The sequence below is a fragment of the Drosophila teissieri genome, chromosome X (assembly GCF_016746235.2).
Source record: "Drosophila teissieri strain GT53w chromosome X, Prin_Dtei_1.1, whole genome shotgun sequence".
NCBI classification, from domain to species: domain Eukaryota; kingdom Metazoa; phylum Arthropoda; class Insecta; order Diptera; family Drosophilidae; genus Drosophila; species Drosophila teissieri.
Genome location: NC_053034.1, coordinates 211,736 through 232,254, shown reverse-complemented (window position 1 = coordinate 232,254; position 20,519 = coordinate 211,736). Strand labels below are relative to the sequence as shown.

Genomic DNA, 20,519 nt, shown 5'->3' with positions numbered 1-20,519 from the left:
CGGGACTTTGGTTTTCCGAAATAATGAAGATGAGGGAAGTCTCGACTGTTTGACTGTTTACTGAACGGTGCATATACCACTAGGTGCAACGTAGCCGGAACTGAGATGCGAACACCGTGCATGCTTGCTGAAATATTCCAAATATCTCTGTAGATCTGGCATTCGATTTTAAAAATACTGCTTACTTAAAATTGGATAGTAGGATAGTTGGATAGATGGGGAGCTATAGCTCATAACGGAGTATTAGTTGGGTGCTACCCACTGACATTCTTTGAACTCGCTTCCCAACTTGAAAGTGCCGAATTTTGTTGCTTCAACTTCTGCCGCGTCTGCCGTTTGGAAAGAAAGGCATCCCGACAATCGTTCTGGCCTCAGTGTTAATGAGAAACACACATCTGTAGAGCGCAGCCTGTGGAATGCCTCAAACGCCTCACGCCAGTCCCTTTCGAATAAGTCAGAGCCTTATGCAATTTGCGTCGACTACTGTTCGTTATTATTGTTGTGCTCACAATGGCAATGTAATTTTGTTTTCTGGCATTATCCTTGGGCCACGTGCAAAAAAGGATGTGTTTGCTTTGTTTTTCGTGCAAATTGTTTTCTTCGACACACACCGCACGCTGCGTTCCGCGTTCTGCGTCCTGCGTCCTGGACAATTGTCCACCCGAAAATCATATGCATATCAGTCACACAATGGAGGCCAGAAATGCAGTTTAACTACTGTCCACCGCTGCTGGAGGCAACATCCCAACAACTGGCTTTCGCAATGAGGTACCAACTCCTCTTCAACGGAAAGAGCTTCAAAGTAGCCGCAATATTTGTGCTGTGGAAAAGAGTTTTCAGCGAAGTAATGCAAGTCGCCTGTCACGAGCGCAGTCATAACATTTCATTGCCTTAATTTCTTATGCAAATATCCTGTGGCAGCGCTTCGAATTTATTAATTTCTCGCCAAATGCCTTAAAAAACTTGCAATTCCGAATGAGGTCGATGGTTTCTATTCTGCACTGCGAGTAAAAATGACAGTCAGCAGTGGTTTGATCAGCTAAATTCTGCTTATCAATGCCGGCAAACTTTTAAATTGGAACTCAAAGGAGTTAGTTTAAAAATGCTTACATTTAAATTTAATTATGTTTGTCATCGAGTGGATTAAAACATTTTCACCAAGTGTATTTTGGCTACTGGTTAAGCCGAAAGGCATCTCCCGAAATTCTTTTTAGCATCAGTATCCGAAAAATATATCCCGCGCCTGTCTGTGTATAATTAAAAGTTCAAAAAAGCGACAGTGTTCATTTTTTTCATCATAAATTTAAAAAAGACTGCCATGTTGGCGCTGGACGCGCGCGTCTCCCATTTGAAGTAACCGCGGCGGCAATGACAACGAGTTCGAGGATGTGGGACCACGGATATGGGAAACAACGATGTGGACTGGACCACATTTAATTGGCATCAGCTGCAACCAGTTTTTGCTGTATTGCAGCTTATATACCTTTTTTATATTTCACTTGGCTGATGCCCAGGTTTTTTGATTTTTTGAGTAATTTTCAAATCAAACCAAGGTCTCTTATCGTCCCTTTGCGTCGCTGCCTTTGGGCGTGCGCGTGCGCAGTGGCAATTTGATGAAATTAATATGAAATCAAAAGTGAATACAAATACAAACTCCGGCGGTAAAAACCATAATTTTTCTGTGCGAACTGAAACGAGAATAGTTGCCAATTTCGTGCGTGGTTTAGTTATTGTTATTAATAATATTTAAATACAATTTTAAAATGTTATAATAAATATTAAGTTCCAATATTTATTAGATTAAATATTCTTTGTAAAACAAGTATTATATTTTGTTACATGTTAAGAGTTTTCACTAGTTTAAAACTTAGTAAGTTGAACTTGGCAGTGTTTTTTTTATCGCAACCAACCAATTAGCCCAGTCACGCAGTGAATGCAGTCCGAATGCATTTAAATATATTCCTGGGCTGCCTGTAGTTATGTACGTTCTGAGCTCTGTTTTGATCCAATTAAATGTCGTAAATTCCATTATAAAATGTTCTGATGGTCTATGGAGCCTTCGGACTTCTAAAGTACTTGGTATCCTTTCAGAAAAGAAACAAACCAAAAAGAAATCAAAGTCGTCCGTATGCTTGAAAGTTAAAGCAAATAAAACTAAGATTGTTTTTTTCATTTCTTACAGCTTATAAAGTATTTCTCCACAATTTTCCTGTCCAAAATATTAATCCAATGTGATAGGTTTATGGGACTTATGTCCGTTATTTCTTAATTTTAGATAGCCTGGCGTACAAAAGAAATTGTTCATGATTCTATTTTAAATGGTGCACTTAAAGGGACCACAACGCATTATTATCATTTCACCTGCATTGTCAAGCGTAATCAGCTTAACTAATGAAAACTTTAGAATTGGAATTCTGATCCTTTAATTCGAGCACACGCAACAGGATCCCTTTTAAAAATCGAATTTTGAAGGCGTTTTTAATTGCGTAGGCTGGGAAAATGAACATGAAATGAATTTAGTTGGGCGGGGAAACTGGAGACCGGGAAACTGTAACAATGGCAAGTGCACCTTTGTGTAAAAAATGGAGGAGCGGCCAGGTTTTATTTTCGTATACGTATTCGGTTGTGCACTTGTTCTTAGCAAGAAGTTATATGACAGAACCTTTATGTGTCAATTGTACACGCAAGTTATTGTCGGCTTATTTTATCTTGGGTATAATGCCAAGTTCAATCAGCTCATTGGTTGGTGCTTATAATTCTAATTCCTGTGCGCTTCAAGGGATAACATTCGTTATTAACTTTCTTTCTAGTCTTTTATTTTTTTGGTGTAGAGAAATCTTGCAAAATTTAAGGTCGAACATAAATTACATTATTCCCTGTCAGCATCTGTGAGTCAAAAACATGCGTTCATGTTAAACAAATAACTCACTTGTTGCTCCCTGGAAATTATTTTTGAGACATCAGTCAGTATCTGACAGTGTCTTAAACCATGCTGTTGTTGTAAGTAGAATATCCTTAATAAATCATAAATTTATTCGGCCAGCGTTGCATGTAAAGAGTGCCTTTTATCGAACATACAAAATAAAGAGAAAACCAGCAATATTATGAGAGTTTCGACTAAAGGATTCTCTATATTTGACACATATAAATTGGTGTTGTGGTTCCAAAAATGCATGTGGAAAAATAAGTTAGTCCTCTTAAAAATGGGTTTAGAGAGCAAATAAAAACCGTTTTTCTCAACACTATAATAATACACTCTTCGTTAAGGCTCGCTACGCTAAGTTACGTATTACAGAAAATATGCCATATACCCATTCAAGATCGAATATAGGGTACATATACATGGTCAAAACCACAAAGGGTCTTTTAAAAGGACCCCGGGACGATCTGGAGCAATCTGCTACATATTTCTGCATATATTTCTGGGATCGATCGCCCTTTCGGAGCCATGTCAAACGTATTATTAACTTCACACAAAAAGCGTTCGATTTTGCACCGTTTGCTGTCGCAAAGACATTGTGTCGTATGTCGCCCATTGAGACCGCCAATGGAGGAAAGAGAGCCCCCTTCAGTCTTTTCCCCTTTTATACCCGTGGCTCGTGTAGTTCAAGGGTATGCAATATTTGTGGAGAAGAATGTAACAGGTAGCGTTTTCTACTTTAAAGTATTGCTTAAAACTAAAAATTATTAATTCAGAAGCCCATAAATGCATTTCCAGTATATAAATACATGCACTATATAACCTCGCCGCGCTTAAGGATGTATAAATATTTATAGTTGTAAAAATATACATATAACTAAATATATACATATGTGTTCATATATAAGTATATACATATAATATTATATATGGATAACGTGTTGCTGGGTATCTAAAAGCCGGGCCGCTATAGCTTTCGTTCTTGGTTTTCAGCTTTTCAAGCCTTTTGATATGTGCAATGCAAAAACAAGAAAAGGCCGGAAATAATAACTCGATACATGTGCCACGAAACGGGCTTACGATCATTAAAACGTATACCTTCCACGACTCAGCTAAATGAATACGTGTATCTAATAAAACATAATATTGATAATTAATAGATAAAAACTAGGTATTACAATTATTACTAACTTTTCGCGTTTAACCGTTAACAAACTCACTAGGACAGTCCCATGCACCATGAATGCGATTTAGTGTTTGTTTTCTTTGTTGAGCATATGTATCTTACGTGAGTTTTATCTGCGGCAACTCCATCGCGGCGGCTTCCGGTGCAGAAGGCCTGAGCTGATCTCATTTTCTTTTCTGAACGTTGTCGGGGGCGATCTGAACAATTGCCGACCGGTGTTTTTCTCTTGTTTCGGCTGCATTGCAGGAATAACTCAAAATTAGTTCATTCATCGATCGATCGATCGCTTTGGAATTGTGAATACTGCGGGTCTGATTACCTTGGCCGGTCCATATGCAAAAATGCAGCAGGTAAATTTCTTGGCTTTTTCACCCTTCTCAATCCAGCTTTATTTATGCAAATCGCCGTTTTTCGATCTAAAGTGCTTACAAAATGTTATTGTAATTTATCTTCGGTGATCGGTGATCTTGTAAATACTTAACGGTTACAGTTTCGGCGTTTTACCCCGAGTAAAAGATAAACTAGGTTCGTTTTAAAGAATGTAACAGGTAGAAGGAAGCGCTTCCTGCGGTATAAAGTATATACATTCTTGACAGGATCAAGTTTTTTTCAAAACGCCAATATTCATTAAAACCGGTGAGAGTTTTAACCATTTTTTAACATAAATTGGTTTAATTTTAGTCACCCTTTCATAATAAAAACTCAATAAAATTTTTAATTTATCAGTTTAATGTCCTCCATGTATGTTAAAAAAAATTCTTAAATGTAAATTGTCTTCCATTTAGAAACTAGTCTTAAAAACTATATAAAATCCTAAACACTAATTTTTAAGGCAAAAAGGTAGTTCTAGGGAGTATAAATACTTTGTGGTGTGGCTGAGGTAATACTTGTTGGCCAATCAATGGTTCGATGTGTGTGATGGTTGGGTGCGACTAGCAAATGCTGAAGATTTTGTATCTGCGGTTTTTACAGGTCGTCCTGCCACAGTGATATGTAGTCGAGGATGTCCTCATCTTCAGTACCAGAACTGCAGGAATTGTTACGGTAGTCTTCATAACTGGCTTCCAACTTCGTATGCAAATTGGTAGGAGGTGTTGCTCCTGGAATCGTCGATGTTGCTGGCTCGCAATAGGAGCTGCTGCTGTTGCAGGAACTTATGCTGCCAGTGGGGGATTGCAACTGCAACTGCTGCTGCCAGGCGTAAAAGTGTTGATGTTGTTGCTGCTGCTGAAAGTGCAAATGCTGCTGCTGCATGTGCATCTGTTTCTGCTTCTGCTGGTCGTTTTCATTAAGAACTTTCTGCAAGCGCCGTATGTACTCTACTGCCATTTTCAGTGTGCTAACTTTGCTCAGTTTTTTATTAGCACCGGGACCAATTCCCCGGCGACCGTTGCTCAAATCGGCAATTACGGCAGCAGGAATATGTTGTCGTAGTTGGCTGAAGCCGTTGTTGACCTGCTTTACGCGGTTGCGTTCCCGGGCATTTCGCCGGATAACAGAGGGTCCATTAACGGCAGAAGATGACTCCTCGTCGTCGTAGAAAACAGACTGATTTTCGCTGCCCAAAGCCATTTTTAGAGATGGAATAACGTTAGTGTGTGACGATGGTCCTTGCTTCAGCGCTGACTCCGTTCTGATGCCCTTCCCCGTTCCGTTCAGGCTATTTATAGGTATCAGGGCCTAGGGATCCCACCTGCGTTACTACCTGCCTGCCCCTCGAAAAGGTGCAACAGCATCATCACTGAAGGATCGTCTCTTGAGCTGAGTGCTTTCTCAGATTTTAATAGAGAGTCAGCAATATTATCTCTCGTGCTCTCTGCAAAACGCAGCTGTTGCTGACCCGAGTGTTCCCGCCGTCGAGTGGGAAGAGTTTTTGAGTGTTTTGCTCATTTTCAGCTGCCTGTCGTCTCCAAACCAAAACCTGGCCCTGTCGCGTGCCGGCTGCCAACCGGTTTAAAAAGGCAACAAGGTCCAGACATCAGACCCCAGTAAAAACACCTCCGAAGTAAAGGAGCCGTAGCTCCTATTGAAAGTGGCCATGCAATTTGTATAACTATTATTTGAGCTACATGGGTAAAATAATACAACAAAATAAGTTGAATAGAGGTAAAATTATTGAAAAAGGTAACATTTCATATTTACACACTACAAAAAGTGTTTAGGACAAAATAAACTTTGTTAAATCAGCAAAGCTAGCTATATAAGACATTTAAAAGTACCTTAACATGTATTTTCCCCTAACCGATGACCTTCCGATCCCTGGAGTCCTTTGGACATTATCTTAAATTAGACCTATTGTCGCTAGAATTCAAATTCGTAAGACTCTCCAAGGCCACCTCGTCAACACCTCAAGCGGCGATCCATTCGGTCCAGCAACGAAACCTGATCAGCCGGAGGCACTTTTCTATTAACACTTCTAATGCCCCGGGGCCTTTATGGCCAACGTGTCAGTGGTAGTTCCTCTCAGCCGAAAGCATTTCGAAAGCATTTAGAAGGTCCCCAGTATTTCTTAAAACCATTGTCAGGATTCTGGTTGCACGCTAGGAAACCGTGCCGAAATAGATTTGTATTGGCACCAACTCACACTGAGCCTCGTTTAACACTTCGTTGCTGTAGCCGCGGGGGATTGCATAGTATTGCATGTGAAAAGGACATCGCAGGGCATCTAAGCACAGGACACAGAGTTTGGAACAGATGTCCAGAGGCCAATAAAATCAAACATATCCGGTCGGCCTTGCAAAATCCGTGTTGATGCAATATAAATTTGCAGCGGCTCGTTGAGACGAGAAAGTCAGTGTCAACCAGGGTTTTGAATTGGTAATATTCAAAAGAAATACAAATCGCCGTTAACGATGTAATACATTTTCGCTTTTATTACATTAATATAAGCCTGTTCAGTTAGCTTAGCGCCACAAGTGAATTTAAAATTAATTAAAAATCGTCTGCTTTTCTGTCTTGATACCGACAAACTAGTTCAATAAATGCTACTAAGACCCTGCGACAGCAAACCGAAAAAAACGTGGCGGGATAAACTTAAGGACGGAAGAACTGGGATCTGAATATATGGCGTTTCAACCGATTACAGATGAAGTCGTCATTAATATTGACTTGACCTGTCAATTACTTGACATCGTTTCATTTATTCCACACTTCTTAAAAGCGGCATGCTTACGACACAGTAAGGCCTCGATTACAGGACAGCTTCCGAACAATTCCGTAGCAATGTAGACTTATAGGAGTTTCTTGAACCTGTACGATTTTGGCCGTTAAATGCATTTTTTGTATCTTTAAAATTGGAGTTTCTAAGCCTAGATGTCATTGAATTAAATGTTGCTGTTGAATGAAGCAAAAGTCAACTGTCAACTGTTCATGGCCATCAAATTGCCGCCTGATCACCGATCTCTGGACGATGAAAGGACGAATGCCGCTCATGGGTTTGGCTTCGAGTCCCCCAACTTCCCACTCCATATAAACATCTGATTTATGGGAGCAATGCGAATATGTCAACGAAACGATGCCACATCTAAGGTGAGCGTTTTAACGCCGCCAATTCTATTTGGTCGATTTCTTATATCGCCAACTGGCAATAATATTTATGGCCAGGAGCAGAACCAAGCTCCTTTTGAAATTCAACGAAGAAAGATGGCGATTTTTGATTAATTGTAGTGCGAGAGCTTTGATTAATTGCTGGAGGCAAGCGGCTCCAATATAACAATTTGTTTTGGCGTTGCATTAAATCAGAAAGGAAGAAGTTTCTGGCATCATCACGGCGAGATATTGTAAGACCAACACCTTGATAGCCTTTGCTGCCGTATTTATGAGTTGGCTTAAAATTTATGAATGGTCCATGGTTTTGGCCTCGAACATCAAGAGCAGCGAAACACTGAGAAAAACACTGAGAAACATATTGTATTCCGATAAAGATACAAGCAAAGTATATATAAAGCACTTTTCAATGTAATAATTTTTTAATTTAGACTTTTACACAGGACAGAATATAGAGCTTTGGGCGTAGCCAGCTGTATAAGCGTTTCGCTAGAATACCTTCTTCGGAAAATAATATTGTTGAAAACGAATTATTAATTTAAGAGTAACCGGTACACAAATTATAAAAATGAAAATGGTACCAGTTTTTGTGTTTCCCGGCAGAGCTCTTAGCAATTTACATGTCTTATGGAATCAAGAGCGTTTCGCATATTGCGCACCAGCCAACAAAACCAATCAACGCGTCTGTCAAACCTGGAAGCGGTTGCTTATCGGTAGCCGCGCTGAAATCAGCTTCTGGCACTCACGATCGCAGAAAGCCCGCCAGTCGACAGTTATACCGAAATCCCCTTTCCCCACGGGAGCACTGAAGTACTGAGGACCAAGTGCACCTTCAACTGGAGATCGACCCTTTAGCAATCCGTGCTCGTTGCTCCTGTCACAATTACAACAGCAAGTGCGGCGAACTAATGACAACTACAGTAGCAATTGCTCTGCACTGTGGCAAAAACTGTAGATAAACTACCCAAAATAATTCAAATTTTCCTAACTATTCGCTTTTTCAATATACAAATGTAAATAATTACACTCTAAAGCTGAAAATGGTATTATTTGAAAAAGGTCCCAAGCTCTTAGCATTCATACATCGATCCGACTATACAAATATATTTCGTTTGAAAGAATTACACAACTGGTAATAAGTACTTCTATCATTATTTCTAAGGGGAGGTTATAAAAATAATCCGCTGCAAACTGGTGATCCCTCAATTTAAATCGTATTTTCACACATCCTGAATCACTATGCAAGTTGACACGGAAACCTGATATTGCACACACGCGCCTCGTGGCCAGACTCGTAAGTTGCGGTCTTGAGGTCTTGAGGCCTGGTGATGTGGATATACTGGGTTTTGGAAGCCTGTCGCCGAGGCTCGCGACTCTTTTTACCTTTTGGCATGTGCGTGCAGTGCAATTAACTTTTGTAGTAAGTCAGCCGAAGCAACACTTGACATTGACTTGGCTGAAAAAAAAAACAGATGTAGAGATCGGGATTTAAAAGCATGGACTTGGGGCGACAATTTCACCTGTTGCCTTTTGCCGCTGACACAGTAACTTATATTATTTGCATGCGTAAAACAGGTTTATACATGTAAAAGTTAAACTTTTTGTTTTGACTACTCCCTATGTACAGAATGGTTTAGTTTTAGTTTTTAGAAGTGGGCGTGGACAATTAGGTTAGAGTTCATGTTCCAGTTCAAGTGGCCGCACGCTGCGAACACGAAATTGGATTATTCAGAATTGGATATTGGTTGGAGAGAAATAGGGAGGCGTTTACCCATGTCTGCAAATTTAATGTGGGTAACTTGTACAATATTTCCACCTGAGCTCTTGAAATCTTTTACCTACCTTAAAATTGTATGTGGATCAATTAACTGCAAGTAATTACAATTGTATTTCCACATTCCACATTCAGGCTTTATTTTTTCAGTGGCGCACCTACTTCAGCACATCGTTAGAGTGCAGACCTTGATAATTTTTTGGTGGTTCATTTATACACATTACTCGTACGTGCAAAAGTGTATACTAGAGTCGTTGAAAAGCAATATGTAATAGGTAGAAGGAAGCGTCTCCACTCCACGCAATGTCCAATCGCCTGTCCTTTCATATGAACGTCTATTATATTACGCTGCAAAAATGTTCAACTTGGATGTCCATTCAAGTCAAAATAAAACGAAAATAAACTAGAGCTGGAGAGTTGAGATTAGATTGATTCTGGTGATGCCTGCACTGTGCAAATTGGTTCCAAAACATGGCAACGACTACTTGTTACTCTGCAAGCAATAAATCTCACTAACATTTGCTTTCCCACTTGCCCATCTCCCTCGCACTGCTTTACTGAGTAACAGGTATATAGAAGTCGAGACTCTCAACTATATCGCCTTCATTTCATTTTTTCGACTCAGTTGGTTGGTTTATATATTTTTTCTTTTGCCGGAATGGGCCGATTGCGTGTGCCTCGTGTGCTGCAGGTCTTAACTGATTCTCATTGATTAATTGCCATCATTAGCATACGGCAACGACGGCATGATTGATATGGATATGGGCAAGTGCGCGTAAGTATATAGTATGTATATATATATATTTATATATTTATGTGCTATATTCGGGAGGACCACCGGCAAAGTTTCACATCAGCAAAGAGGAATATGGAGCTCTCAATGGGACACACCACCTTTAAAGGCAAGTGGATCTGAATTTTTGGGATAGAGACTTCCAAAGGGCGCTAATTGTTAACAAAATGTTGCTGAAAAGGGAAAAGAGGGGAAAGAGGGGCAAAAAGACCACGATCAACCTCCAGTAACGGCGAATATCTCCTCATTTTGCTGTTTCCCATTTATTTTAGTGGTGCACGCAAACTTCGCGTAACTAAAAGGCCATATAAAGTCTTACAGCCTCATGCACGTCAAATCGGAAACCCTTTTCCAGATTCACGTATACACAAGAATGTCGCTGGAAGGTTCCATTCCGCAGGATGAATGACATACTAATAATGATGAGGCACATTCCGAGGAAAAGTGCCAGACCATAGGAACAGTAATTGAATATTAAATGCTTATTTAATTTACACACCTGAAGAGCTAGAATATTGATTAATCTCATTTAAATTACAGGTACTCATTCTTGCATTTTTTTATTTATGTTTGCAAGGGACAGAAGAATATTAGTTTAGTTCATATTAAAACCGAAGAAGAGTTAACGAAGAATTGTTTCACGAGTGTTCGCACTGAAGTTGTCGCTTTCACTTCTACAAGCAACTAATAAACATGGTCGATTCTCAATCTCTCAATCGTGAAATGTTCTACACTGGAACGCACTCAATAGCGTTCACAAATTACATCTATGCCTCCCCACTTGGGCAACAATATTATGGCCTCCATTTGCTCCTCCTCTATTATATTATAGTTTGCTATCATATGAGATCGATTGAATAGATGAGACCGCTTAATAATCTAAAGCCATCGTGGCAGCCGCGGCTCGCGATCATAACGCGTCCTATAAAGTTGCCATACCTTTCCATCAACAGTTTCAATATTAATAAATTCCAGTTCCCCTGCGCACCTTCTGATATTCTTCATATTCGCCACTGTCAACGGTCGGGTAAAAGTAGCTAACAACTACCAGTTTTTCATTCCTTTTCATTTCATGCATGTTTATTTTTGATTTTCATACACTTTCGAAGGTTCGTACGATTTACAGTACGATAAACAGGTGCTTTAACAAACACTTTTAAAATATTTATATATGTCACTACATTACGTTCTTGGAAAATCTATCGTGCAGTGTAGTTTTGTTAGTATTCAACATTACAACATCGCGTTTACGATTCGCGTTATACCATCGCATCGCAAGGGTATCAAAGACGTCGCTAATTCCTGTTTTTGTTTCTGGGGTCATAAGTAGGATGAGCTGGGGACTTTTGGATACACCGCCTGGGGCAACAACGTTTTCACTCCTGAGGCATCAGCCTATAATGATTATGACGACAATGATCGTGATGATGAGCTTGCGCCGACCACAAGCAAAAGTGTGCTCCAATTTAATTGAAAGCGGTTTTTGAGTGGCCTTGGCCACTCGTTTTTTCTTCGATTTTGGTTTCCTTTTTTTTGTTTTTTTTCTTTTTTGTAAGGAGTTGCGTTTGAGTTTTAGCTTTATTGTTCGAATTGACGAAATGGAAATTTGTCAATTCTCACCTGGCCATGTGAATAAATATTTGTGGTTGAGTGTGCGTGAAGTCCCTCTTTTCAGATCTTTGCGGTCGACTTTCGGTTTTTCGTTTGGATGGCAAGGTCAGAAAGTCTTTAAGATAAGACACTGAATAATTACCCCCAATACAGACAACTCAATTGCATCCTTTCGGCCACAATGTTATCCTGCCTACAAGAATAACCTTTTAATTAAACCATGACGATAAGAACTCTAAAAAAAAACGTTTGACGCTATTCACGCGTGTTTGTCATATCGGAAATAAAGAGGCGGACTTATCGTCACGGTTCTCCATGAATGAACTGGCTCACATTTTATTTAAAAAAAAGGAAAAAGGAAGATTTAAAGGAAGGGGTATCGCCGGATGAATGAAACTCGTTTGACATTTGGCAAACGATTAGATTGGACTGCAAGTGCATTAGTTTTATACAGCTGCCAACGGTATCTGCCTTTTTTTGTACCTGCGGACACAATTGTCTTTTCTTGTACGGCTGGCTACAGGCTCACAATCCTTATCCGAATTTTTATTCTGGTTCTGTTCTGAGTTCTTTTTACGATCCTGCCACCAACAAAGTATTTTGGGCAGCAGCTCTGAAGTCTTGCTCCGATCTCGATCAAAAGCAAAAATTTCGATTGCAGTCGCATTTTGGTCGCATCTCAAGGGACCAGGCGATCGCAAATTGAGCGATTAACTTGAACTTTCCCTGCTCCCAAACAAGATCTCTCTTCCTATTATTCTCAATTAGTACGTGAAATGCTCTTAAAAAATAGCATTTGCGCGTTTGCGAAATATATTGATCAAGAGAAAACGTCGAATGCTGCGAATTTTGAGTTAATTTTGGGATAAATGAAAGGGAAATGGCGAGAAACTTGACGATGGCATAAATATTCGGTTTTACTTAATTTCGTAGCCACTTCTGTTCTTTTCTTTCCTCTTAAATTATGTAAAATTAAATGTAAATTAATGTAAAAAAAAGTTTCGCCCACCAATACTTGCAATTCCCAATCAGTTCTGACTCAATCCTCATGGGATAGCCGCTCTGACAGCTCATAAATCAGTTGACCGGAAGTTATGATGTGATAGTAAAAGTAGTAGTTTGTGTGTCGGTGTGTGTGATAGTGGTTCCAGAGGCCATGTGGGTGTCCCGTCGTCATCCTGGATGCAGTGCATCATGGACCTGACCAGGTATGTTCCACACTTAGGAGGTAGTTTATTTAATTATATATTTATGTTCACGTGCGCCTTGATGCGAGTTACATATTGATTCCTAAATCATATTTAATTAATAAACGTAAATACTTTACTAATTTTTATATGGTGTTTGATAATTCTTAAGAATATTTCTCCACCCTGTGATGTTAAGACGAGAGGAAGACAGAAACTCCACCACTCTCAAGACCTGATTAACCGGAACTTGACATAAAACCTGCTATATATGAATTCTTTCAATTCTTTACCATTTATAATTATGCCATTTCCTTTAGTAATTACCCCATTTAATCTTTGTATATAAATCGTTAATCAAGAAAAATCGTTTTAAGTAATATAGATTAGAAAAAGTTGTCCAATAAGGGCAATAGTACGCTAATCCAGTTAAACAATTTCGTTGAATAAAACATAAAATAAAAAAAGTTATGTTAAGATACAATATTATGATGTACGAATTCAACACTTAATAAATATTAATAAAAAAAAAACTTTCCTCGAATCACTAGAGATTGAGATTGCGTCGATTTCGCTGATCATTTTTCAAGCTGCAAAACTGTGGCGGCTGTGTTTCTTATATTCAAATTGAAAATGCAAATTCCAAAAATCATCGACCCAAACTTATACGAAACGGAAGCCACAAATGGCAGCGTGAAATTAAAGGGCGTCTAACGTGAAATTAGCAGCTCGTTTGGTTCAGCGGATTTATTGCATTTGAATAACTCAAATTATAGTCCCCACCGACTTTTATCTCAATATTTGTTTTGGCCACAGAAAATTTGAATGAACTGCTGCGGTTTGGCTTAATTTTTTTTCGGCTTTGTAAATCATGGGGCTTTAACCGCAAATTAGCCACACGTAGGATATTCTCGTTTCTCGTTAAGCCGCCTGCCTTCAGACAGTGTGGCGTGTTAATAGAGCAAGTGTTGTTTTGTTCACTTTTGGCGTTAAGTGCTTCGCACAGAAGGCTTTTTCGAATGTCCTCTCCGTCCGTCCGTCCCGTCCGTAATCACAAAGTAAATAAATGCTGCCAATGCTGCCTGCTCTTTGTTCCTCTGATCCTCTGTTGCTCTGTTTGTTTTTCGACAGTTTGACAAAATGCCCCGCCCCGAGACTGGGAATATAAACAAACGTCCGGTTGTCTGGCAGTGTAAATAATTGCCGATGCACCGAAAAAAAGCTCTCTATTTTGGCCAACTTTTTTATGTGTTTTATACAGATGCTGCAATATGAAACAATGGTCACCCAAAGACAATGGTCATTGAATCTATACCATCGTTATTTCTTAATGATTCTTCATAAGATGCTCCTTATTTTAATCCGTTTTAAAGTATAACAAAAGTATTAATGGTACTCCAATCAAGAACGTAACATCGTCTAAACGATAATATAAAGCTGCGAGGTTCCCAATGTGCATTTTTTTTTACCATTGCAATGCATATTTGCTGTGACCAAGAGTATGCAACACATAATAAATACAGGTCAATAAAAGTCCCTCGCCGAAAAGTATGCAATACAATAAGCAAATTGTGTGGATGTTTAATGAACTGTAGGTCATTTACGAATCAAGGCAGACCACCCCTGACAACCACAAAAGAAGAAAGTAGAGACAGTTTCAGGTGGCTGAGGTTTACCCAGCTTGCAAAAAACTAAAGGGTTCGCTGGCAATAGTGATTTCATTATTATAGTTTATGCATACTTACATTTTCTCCCTTTTCATTCTATCAAAAGTTGCGTACACACTTAACCTTGAAAAAAAAAGTTGATTTATTTTTTTTTTTTTGCTTAAGATAACTAGATGAAGTATTGATTTGTCATTTGCTCATACATCGTGTGCTTTTTAACCGCTGTTGCCCTATGTTGTTGTCTTTAAATATTCTATACATCAATCGAGTGTGTGAGAATATACCCAAGTACCGTGTATAGGAGTAAGTTAACCTTGATGCTGATGGTGCCACCACCCAGATTGGCGGGCATTCACATACGTTTTTAGTCCACCATCCTGGCCAGCCGGTTGGGCGGGCTGAAGGGTAGGAAATAGATGGGGACCACTTGTCTCGTAATTTATGCCGTTGTGCTGGTTGAAAATATAGGCCTTTGGTACCTCCACTCCTGCAGGACCCACAGTATTTGTAGAAACACTTATACTGGACACTACATTACCGGAATTGGCGGGCAAGTAAGTGCGACTTGGAGGAGGCGGCGAGGAAGCCCAGCTGGTCTGAGGTTTCTGTGGCAAGACAGGTCGATATTGTTTCGTATATAACGGTGGACCAACTGGCAGAACGGCCTGTTTTGGTATCGAAACTGTATTCGGCGGCCCATAGGCGTTATTCCTCAAATCACATACAGTGTTATCAATTAAAGTGGCCAGGGGCGCCGTGTAAATTCGGAAATTAGTATCTGAATAATCCAAATCAGACAGCAAGAACACGGGCATCCTATCGGATAGGACCCACACGTTTTTATTCTCATCGATTTTCACATCGGCCGGAAAGACTAAGCCAACGTCATCGCGATCCACAATGCCATGAAATTGTGGTGAGTACGGCATTGATGAGTGCCAGCAGCCCACAGCATTTTGATCTATTAAATTGAACAGCTCAATTCCATCATCGCTCATCACACGCGAAGTGGTGTGGGAGTTTGGACCACGTTCGTCCAAGGCAACAAAGTCATGATAGCTATCCTCCGTCCTGGTTTCGTCCCTCAAAATCCTAGTGGATACGGCGAACTGTCGGTGACTGGCCAACGGACTGAAGTACAGGGTACGATAACCGTCCGATCGAATGGGCGAAAGAGACATACCAAATATGCCCTCCTCGCCCCATTGGAAGTTAATACCAGCGACATTAAAATCGCCCCTTAAAGGATCCGGGAAGAAGTACGAATGAGCCGAGAATCTCCAGGACTTGTCCTGTTCCCAGGAGTAGGCAATCAAGCCATAGCCCAATTCATCGGCAAAATAGGCATATGCATCGTCGCAATTTTTGCCTATATCCACGGCAATGTTGGCTATGAAGGTATTTGGATTCGTGTCCACGGCAGGAAGCTCGTATCTCCGAATTCGCGTATCCGTGGTCAAGTCAAACACATTTACCGCATAGGGGCACGGGTTGGTGGTGGTATTGCCAATGCCCACGGTTCCGGTGTCCAAAACCCACAACCGACCACACTCATCCACTTTGATGCGATAGGCGGTGGTAATACTATTGGCGCAATCTCCAGCTGTGTTTGAGCGCCAATCCGGATACGGAATCAGCTCCGGTGAACCCGTCAAACTGCGGTCCATGTTTATATAGGTCAGAGTGGCTGGAATTCCTGAAAAATAAGATGGGAGTATCAGCATCGCCAAACTATTATTCAGGCACGAATGAAATGGCTTAGAATGGCTTAAGCTTGGCTTTAATTATTTACTTAATTATTTGTCATCATTTTGGACACAAGGAACTTTATATTAATGGCAAGCTATGGTTACCGCCGCGCTAATGGCACATTTTGTTTTCGGACTTCTACAACTACTGGAAGTTTTATGTTCAAAGATCCCCGGCTATATGTACTATACTTCAGTAATAATTGGCACTATTGCAAGTTGCGTGCAATTTGCGATGTCATTAGCCGTCTGAAGCAACTGCGTCTGACATCATTATCAATATGTATACCATATATCGCTGCTAATATATATATGTGGTCATCGACAGTGTTTCGACCGATTTCCGCTCCAGTTCTTTTACTTCTTTATATCTTCGTGAATGGAATTCAAAGCCATCTATTGTTTCTGGTAATTTGTAATGTTTCTATAGCAGGCGAGCGACATTGCCACCACCAGAAAACCACAAGCTGTCAACGAAAATAAATTTACATTTCTGCAAAATCGCACATTCGTGTGTACTAAAGTATACTATATAACCTACATCGCTTACAGTGACTTTCTTGAGCATAATGCACACTTCTATTATTTTAATCATCATTTTCGATTCCGATTTTCAACAATTTAATTCAAACCATTTTTACGACTGTCTTGCGGGTCTCCTTTTTCCCAAGAAATATTTCCCAGCAGTTTTTTCGGCCTCTTAAACTCATCTATTATTTGTGATCTCATTTGTAATTGAGATAAACTTGCAACTTGGAATGGGCCGCACATATCGTTGTCATAGCAGTTAATGTTGACAAAAGCTCAGTGGATCAACTGTCGAGTAGCTTAATTGACTGGGGTATGTTGGTTCAATGGCTGGTGGTCTTATAATCTGTATGAAATACGTGCAGCTAAGTCGTTATCCGACTAATTAATGTTGGCAATTCTGTGTTTTAGTTTCAGCTTTTGATACAACTTCCCGATCGGAATCCCATTTGGATTTCGATATTTTACACTCGATTTCAATTTGTAGTCTTGTTCCACAGCTCATTACCTAGTTGTCGCAATAATCTTCATAGAAAAGGCTATCCGATTGGGGCCAGTGTTGGTGCTCAAATAATAACAATTACAATTAATCATAGCCCATAACTGTCACTTTCAGGTATTCTTTAACCTGTTGTTGCCACCACTAATTGATTTGCTTCGATGGTCATTGAAGCATGCCTTTAAATGTTCCACTTTGCCACAACTTTCACTATGTTTTGTTTGCCGTAACTTGTGCTTTTTTTTTTGCCGATTCGACCTTCTGGGCTATTATTTCATTGACTGAAGGTAGTCAATCGAAATTTGGTTAAAAGAGACCTCAAGGCTGGGCCAGAATATTTTGATATACTTGGTAATGTTATACCATTACATCAGAAATATCATTTAGATATCAGTGAAGAGCGTGTTTTGAATCAATACAACCGTGTTTTTCTGTTCTAATACCATTCATTTGTAAGCTTGGCATAATAACTATTAATCTAAAGCAATCCCAAACGTACTGAAGTATCTGTACGCGTATAAAGACTTAAAACTTCTAGCCAAAACTCTTAAACGATATACAAAGAATTGGAAGAATTACTGTTCAGTGTATAAGATATTGTCATAATTCTTGGCAATTCGTTTTTTTTCGATCGGGTGTTACTATCTTATTGCTACAAAAGGAAGACCACAGTTTACTGCAGGTTTCATTGCTTTTTAAAATAATGACACGTATTTCCTAGTTTTGTTTTTGAACTATTGTGTGATTCGGAGCTAAACCATTTGTGTCATTAATAAAACGTGAGACACAGAACAATGCCTTCGTATTTAAACATTTCGCCACTCTCACATTGGTTCAACTGAAAGCTAATCATTGGTTAATAGCTAATGCCATAATAAGATATTGTTTATGATTCGATTTCCATTTCTATGTAGCGACCCTGAAGAAGGCTTCACAATTCGGATGGTAATATAATACAATTTAATACAGTATAAAGCCAATGCCACGCTATTGGCTTCGATTTTACAACGGCTAATTGTTTAAAATGTTAAAAAACGCACAGGTATCCGGTTGGGATTTATGAGAGGTCACCACGCTAAAACCTTTAAAAGAAGGGGCCCTCAAAAAATATTGTCATTTTTATTTCTCAGCCAAAATTGAAAAAAACCGACAAATTAAAAAAAATAGTAAATAGATTAGTTCTTGTTAAAAGTTCACTTATATATTATATTATAATATTCTTTTTAAAAAAAAATCAATCTTCTTTTTATTTCTATCCGAATTTTAAAACAAAAATGCTCCTATTTGAATACCTAAACTAAATCAATTTGGAGCCGTTACAACACGTAGTCAAAGAAGCCATATATGAACTGTCAATCGCCAGCAACTGCTCAATCACCTAATTTGTTAGTGCTAATGATGCCCTAAGTGAGAACGCCTCATTTCGATCCACAAAAGGACTTGTGATTTGACTTTAACTTACCATCTCGCCAGCGGGGAACGGTGACGAATAACCGATTGCCAAAGTGCTCGACTCCAACAGGTAGACCATTCTGCGGAATGTAATCTCCGCTAGCCAGAGCTTGCTCCTTTAATCGGGCATTCGGGAAAGCAAAGTCCAGTTGGTTCCAACTATATCGCTCCTGGAGTTTGTAAGCAGCCCACGACGGCGACACCAAGGTGATCAGGGTCACAAGGACCCACCCTTTGTCCTGGAACATTGCACTTAACTCGCAGCTGACTCGCACTCTTAACACTTAAGCCAAAGGGTGTTGGCAAAAAAAAAAAAGTGTATATATTTATTTATTTATATATTCAGCTATTCGGGGGCTCTTCTCTAGTCTTCGGCTGTGTGATATTTTTTAATCCTCTTCTGTGGACCGTGGCGCGCTAACGACTGGTGGCCATAATAAGTCGGCCACGTTTTATATGAAGTTTTTTTTCTCCGAAGACGAAGACGAAGACAGGCCAATGAAAACGAAAACGAAGGCGCGCGCCAACTTCGGTGGTTTTAGTGATTCGGATTCGAATTCGGATTCGGGTGATTTGGTGTTCGGGTAATCAGGTGGCTGTGGCTTATGCTGTTTCCATAGATCGGCCAACTTTGCGCTTTGTCTTCCATGATTGATTTTCACGCATGTTTAATAAATACTCTCGAATCCCATAATTTACTGAGTCAGACACCTTTCGCTGGGCTTGGTATGATTTTTGGCCTTCATCGACATTTAAAACTGCGCTGATTTGTGCGGAAATCACTTACAATACCTTTCGGTACCCTAAAATGTTAAGACCTATTTTAATGGTATGACTACTATTTATTAGAATTTGGTTGCCATCATTTGATGCTCTAATTATTAAAAAACTATTTTTAAGGCCAGGAGGATCGTGCATTAAATGTATTCCTTTCAAATTTCCATATTAGAAAATTTGGTCTGTGAATCTTTATAATATAAATCTTTATGGGCGCCTACAAAAATATGATTTTTCAGTTGATTTCATTAATTGAAATGATTTGATATTATAATACTAAAAGCAATTTACGGAATTTATGGAAAAATCCAGAAATATCAAATGGATCATAATTATTGCGTTATATAGAGTATTTAAAGCAGGTGTTTCTCGTACAGCATTAAATTGGAACTTTTGCCCATTTCAATTTCTTAGGATTGGATTTCGATTGGGCGGCACCAATGATTCACAATTTACCGAGGGTCAAACATTTGGTTTCCGCCAGTTATTGGCAGGTGATTTTAAGCATGCCTATACATAAATATATTATATTTGGCTGTTACATAAGATTTGCAAAAGGAAGTAAGCGCTTTTAGGTAATTCCACTAGGTGGTATTTGAAATATTGTGGTCCCTGAGAACCAACTGGATTTTTGGGGCGCCCTAAGTGGGTAATGCTCTAATGACCATCGCCGCAAGTAAATGTAAAAAATTCGAACCAAATGCGATCGCATATCTCTCTTGGCCCAACTGCACCTGCTTGCTAAAGAAAAAATTGCAAAAGTTAAGTAAAGTAATACCACCAGCCACACGCATAATAAAAATGCAAAATAGGTAAAAATACGTTTTACGA

At 39.4% G+C, this 20,519-nt stretch overlaps 3 protein-coding genes across 5 annotated transcripts in view; 1 reads left to right on the top strand and 2 right to left on the bottom strand.

Annotated features, from left to right (window-relative positions):
- LOC122623371 overlaps nt 1–20,519 on the top strand; it is a 145,198-nt gene that overhangs the window by 90,169 nt on the left and 34,510 nt on the right. The window lies entirely within an intron of this gene.
- On the bottom strand, nt 5,073–5,678 carry LOC122623377 (achaete-scute complex protein T5). The gene has a single exon (XM_043802507.1). The coding sequence runs from the start codon at nt 5,676–5,678 to the stop codon at nt 5,073–5,075; it is 606 nt and encodes a 201-aa protein (XP_043658442.1).
- Nucleotides 14,886–19,159, bottom strand: LOC122623369 (protein yellow). Its single transcript, XM_043802489.1, has 2 exons — nt 18,922–19,159; nt 14,886–16,380 (listed from the first exon to the last, which is right to left on the bottom strand). The coding sequence occupies exons 1-2, from the start codon at nt 19,157–19,159 to the stop codon at nt 14,993–14,995; spliced, it is 1,626 nt and encodes a 541-aa protein (XP_043658424.1). The 3' UTR covers nt 14,886–14,992.